The sequence below is a fragment of the Corvus brachyrhynchos genome, unplaced genomic scaffold (genome assembly GCF_000691975.1).
Source record: "Corvus brachyrhynchos isolate BGI_N302 unplaced genomic scaffold, ASM69197v1 scaffold48, whole genome shotgun sequence".
NCBI lineage: Eukaryota > Metazoa > Chordata > Aves > Passeriformes > Corvidae > Corvus > Corvus brachyrhynchos.
Window position 1 is genome coordinate 3,555,603 of NW_008240027.1, and position 4,490 is coordinate 3,560,092.

At 44.6% G+C, this 4,490-nt stretch overlaps 1 protein-coding gene across 1 annotated transcript; it reads right to left on the bottom strand.

Annotated features, from left to right (window-relative positions):
• Nucleotides 1-489: 489 nt before the first annotated feature.
• Nucleotides 490-4,466, bottom strand: TMEM69 (transmembrane protein 69). The gene is made up of 3 exons (XM_008640775.2): nucleotides 3,974-4,466; nucleotides 3,466-3,528; nucleotides 490-2,875 (listed from the first exon to the last, which is right to left on the bottom strand). Exons 2-3 carry the CDS (start codon nucleotides 3,508-3,510, stop codon nucleotides 2,159-2,161), a joined length of 762 nt encoding a protein of 253 aa, XP_008638997.1. The 5' UTR covers nucleotides 3,511-3,528; nucleotides 3,974-4,466; the 3' UTR covers nucleotides 490-2,158.
• Nucleotides 4,467-4,490: the final 24 nt, after the last annotated feature.

Consider the following 4,490-nt stretch of genomic DNA (forward strand, 5'->3'; position numbering starts at 1 on the left):
ATTGTGACTGTTTGAGTGGTGGAAGTAACACGCTTCTGCAGTAAAATACTCAAGTATTTCTCTTCTTAGTGGAAAATCACTCAGACTTCTTGGGAGTCTGGCTGCCTTGCCAGCTCTATTCAGCCCTCTGTGGGAGGAAATTACAGGTAATATTTCTTAGTCTTTCTACTTTACATTTCAGGATCCCTCATGGAACCATTTGAGAAACACTACCTTAGCTGTATTTTAGTCGTTTGGGAACTACAAGTTTACTTCTGATCCCTACCTGTAAACTTCCTGGTTTAATGGATCTTGAGGGAGTCTGCAGTTGTCTGAAGTTACCTTTTCCAGTTTTTGTAACTGGTTCTGCTGTGTTTGACTGAAATTTCAAAGCTAGTTGATTATGGTCTCTAATCCTCAGCACCTCTTTAAACTAATCAAGACAAAGACAGGACTCTGGACATGTCTTAAAAGATGCCATGTCTAAGTAAGAAGGAAGAAAAAATTTTCATTTACAAACTCAATTTTATTTCCTTTATATTCAGAAAACTCTGAAATATATTGTTTAATAGGGTATTTTCATAGTTCAGCATAGAGCAATTGATACCCATAATTGTTTAAAGGTTAATAGGTTCCAAAAGGGAGAGGCTGGTGTCCAGAGCTGCTGTTTCAGCAGTATACCAGATGGTTCCATCTCCAGGACAGGCAGGTTTCTTAAACATCTGTTCCTTGCAGAATGAAATAGTAATAAATTTTAAGGGACAATATGTGCTTTATTTGGTGTAGAACAACAATGAAGAGTAGTGCTTTAATAGAACTACGAGGATTATCTGGTCCTAAGACCAAGTGTGGATGTCATTTTCAGCTTTTTTCTCACATCTCATATTGTACTTAAATACTTCTGATAAAAAGCTTACAAGAAATATGCCCACATCCCATTTCATAGGTCTCTTGAGGTAGCTGACACTAGAAAAGAAAATCTATGTGACTTAGGTTGTATCTTCCACTGTTCCACTAAATGATGTGCTAGGAAGAATTAAGTACAAAGAGCATATGCTTCTGCAGTGGTTTCACTAATAGGCCCATCATGGAGAGTTTGCAGCCTTCAGGCCATTTGTACCTGTCCAAATACATGGACTCTTAGGAGGGAGAAGACAGAAGCTACTTCCAGTCCCATTATCTGATCCCTTAGTGCCAGCACATGAGTCTTTGTGTCATAGCAGAAGTTAACAGTCCTTTAATTTAGGAGTATGGCAGATCTTTATGGCTATGTTGCATGCAGCTTCCTTTGCTGGGCAGCCCTAAATCCAAGCAAAACCTACATACAGGTGGTGCAAATACTCTTTTTAATTTTAGTAAGCCTGAGCAGGAAGTTGACCTGTCTTCTGTGGCACCTTGTCAAAGATACAAAGCTCCCCCTTCAGCTTTTCTGCACTCCAGCACAGCAGCTGAATGGCACATTTCAGGTGAGTGCTGACCTTGGCTTGCCACTGCAAACAGACCTCAGCAGTCCTTTCTTACCTGACACCGCACTGAGCACTGCCTCCCACAGCATCCCTGGAAGCGTTCAGGCTGGATGGGGCTTTGAGCAACCTGATCTAGTGGAAGGTGTCCCTGTATATGGCAGGGGGTTGGAACGAGACAATCTTTAAGGTCCCTTCCAACCCAAACCGTTCCATGATTTTCAGTACCTCCTCTGAAAATAGGAGTGAAATAGAAGTCTTGTTCCATAACACAGCAACTGAGTATGGATGTGCTTTTGCATAATTCTCTGCTACTTCTTTAAACACCAAACTGGAACTGTTTCACCTTGTTACTGTTGTTTTCTCCACCTCAGAACATGACCACGCTTTACAGTTAATAGTTCAGCATGGAGGAATTCATACCCATGTCATTTTGAATCTCCATTCTAAATTCCTAGAGCAGCAACATCTCATTCAAGAGCAATTCTTTGTTCTACAGATAAGGACAAACTCATGCTTGCCTTGGAAGTAATTGCTATTTACAATCCTTCCCTCCTGAACTAGCTTCAAAATCAGTTGGAACATCATTTTGCTTCAAGAATAAGCATCTTGATCCCTGCAATCATACGACTTATCAGCAGAAATCAGTCTTTATTTCTCCTGGAACTCCATACAAGTACCTTATTGGCAGATAATAGCTTTTCCTTATTCATTTATTAATTTGTGTTCTGCCATATCTTTCTGTCATCACTTTGCTCCACCTCTAGGACAGCTTTCAGTGCTACAGTGGCCAACAGGGATAATCCCATCACCACTGTTCCCACTACCCTCAGTACTTTAAACCACCTGGGGTAAGTAGGAAGAAGGGAAATGTCGTAATGCAGCGTTATCCCTAAGGCCAGCACAAGCATTACTGCTCCCTGAGTGATATCTTTGAAAAGCAAGGCTTGGCAGGCAAGCAGAGGAGGAACTATGCCATTAGCCAGGTTCAGCCAGTCTGGCTTGGCTGGGCTGTTTTCCGGGAGAGCAAACCCCCACCTCATTCCCCCTAGGAAAGATGCTGTTGCAGCACCGTAGGCAACCTGAGCAAAGGCCAGCTCTGGGCAGTAGGTCCCCTGGATGGCCATGGCCAGGGGCACGGCCACAAATGGAATTAGCCCCCCAAGGCTTAAGTAAAGGGCTGGCTTGGGAGAATCCTTTAGTGATTCCAGGCTTTTTTGTGATTCTGCCTCAGGTTCTGCAGGGGTTTTCTTCTTGAAAACGGGGAGAGAGGTGTGAAAAGCCTGGAGCTTGGTTGTGTAAACCGATGCTGGTTTGAGGCTCAGAGATGTTGAGAGAGGACACGCATCTCTCCGCAGCTGGAGGGCGAAGGAAGACCAAGTTGTCTTATTCTTGCCATAGAGAAGCAGTCTGGGATCAGTCATCTTCTGCAGCTGCAAGCACAAAACTTGTTCTGAACCCTGTACAGTGCAGGTTTACAGATCTGCAGGTACCTAAACTATGTACTGAGTATTGTACCAAGTGGTTTTCCAGGTCAGGTCACACCACAGCTGTCCTTGCTCTTGACTTTCAAGTGGTTTTAACTGAACTAATGAAGGTACCCTATGCAGCTGATGAAGAGCAACTGGGCTCTCCAGAGTGCATAAGCAAAGCTTACTCAGTGCCCACCTATCCCTCCCCATACACATGCATTCTTTAGGCACTTTTAAGATATATCAGACCTTTTCAGAGTCAAATATGAAACAGTTTCATATAGAAGCAGGATAAGGTCACCCCAGAAACTAGCTACTGTCCCCTCACTACTCCATCAAGAAAAAAGATCTTGAGACAATAAAATCTAATTTTATTAAAGAAATAGCTTTGCCTAAAGGTGCTGTAGAAACAATGAACTATTCTAGAAAAGCTGAGTGATAAAAGTGCTAAAACTCCAACTTGGAAGCCACCCATTTTTCAAAGCTGCAGTCCTATCTTTTGCTATTTTACTTTTAAATAAAATCAGCAAAAAAAGCCTTCAGTTACTTACCTTGGAAGGTGTGTTGAAGCAGCATCGTCGTATGAGAGGAAACATATTTGTTTTGTCAATGCCCTAAAACAGAAAAATTCAGGAGAAGGTCTGAACGGATGAATTGCTGAGTTGGTCTGATGTTCAAAGTTTAGTCAGTCTACACTTATCAAATGCAAGAGTCTTACAGGTATATATTTAAAGAGATATATGTATATGTATTCCATATGTATTCAATCGGTACTTGCCCACTACAGAATATTTAGTTTCAGGCAGCTTTATGAACCTAAGTTCTAAAGCTGTATTAACTGTTGCAAAAACAATTTCTAGTTAAAGAACTGAGTATCAGGGAACAAGTGATGGCTTCCCGTTCATGGATCATCTCCTCTTCAAGGGATAAATGGCTGCAAAAAGCTTATAAACGAGCAATTTCTCACACGCGGAAAAAGCGATCATTAATTTAAAAAGGAGTGGAGAAGCCATCCCATCCAAGCTGCATGTAAGCTCCCTGCCGAGGTACGACACTCACCGGGTAAGGCGGGCGGCTCGCCCTGGATTTGACTCCGCAGTTCCCGGTCCTGCTGCACCGGAAGAAAAAGGCGGCCCCACGCAACCAAACTCGCCTCAAGGAGAGCGAGGGGAGACTAGAATATATGTATATTCCAGAGGAGGCGGGGCCACTGCCCACCAGAGAGCGGGCAGGACTGGCCGGGTTCTGCCACCGGCCCGGACACGCTCGCTGTGGCGGCTTCCGGTGCCCCCTTAAGCACTCCGACGGCGCCCGGCGCTTAGCGCTACCGGTCTGAGCGGGAACTGGCGCGACCTATCCTGTTCCGCCGGGCCGGGGAAGGATCCATCCGCGCCGAAACCGGTCACTCTCAGCCCGAGAGTCCCATCCGCGGTCAGTCTGGCAGAGAAGCGACACGCTCCTCTCCTGCCCGAGGAATATAGACCCTCTCCTGGGGGGCAGTGCAGCAGTTCCTGCTTTCTATCTTCCGGCATCACCACATCGGGCGAGTCTCTCACATGCGGACTACAAATCCCAG

Bases quoted from the DNA above. Each gene is read 5' to 3' on its own strand.
- TMEM69 (XM_008640775.2), bottom strand. From the start codon at position 3,510: ATGTTTCCTCTCATACGACGATGCTGCTTCAACACACCTTCCAAG. The intron at 2,876-3,465 runs GTAAGTAACTGA...TTGTGCTTGCAG, and splicing joins GCTTCAACACACCTTCCAAG to CTGCAGAAGATGACTGATCC.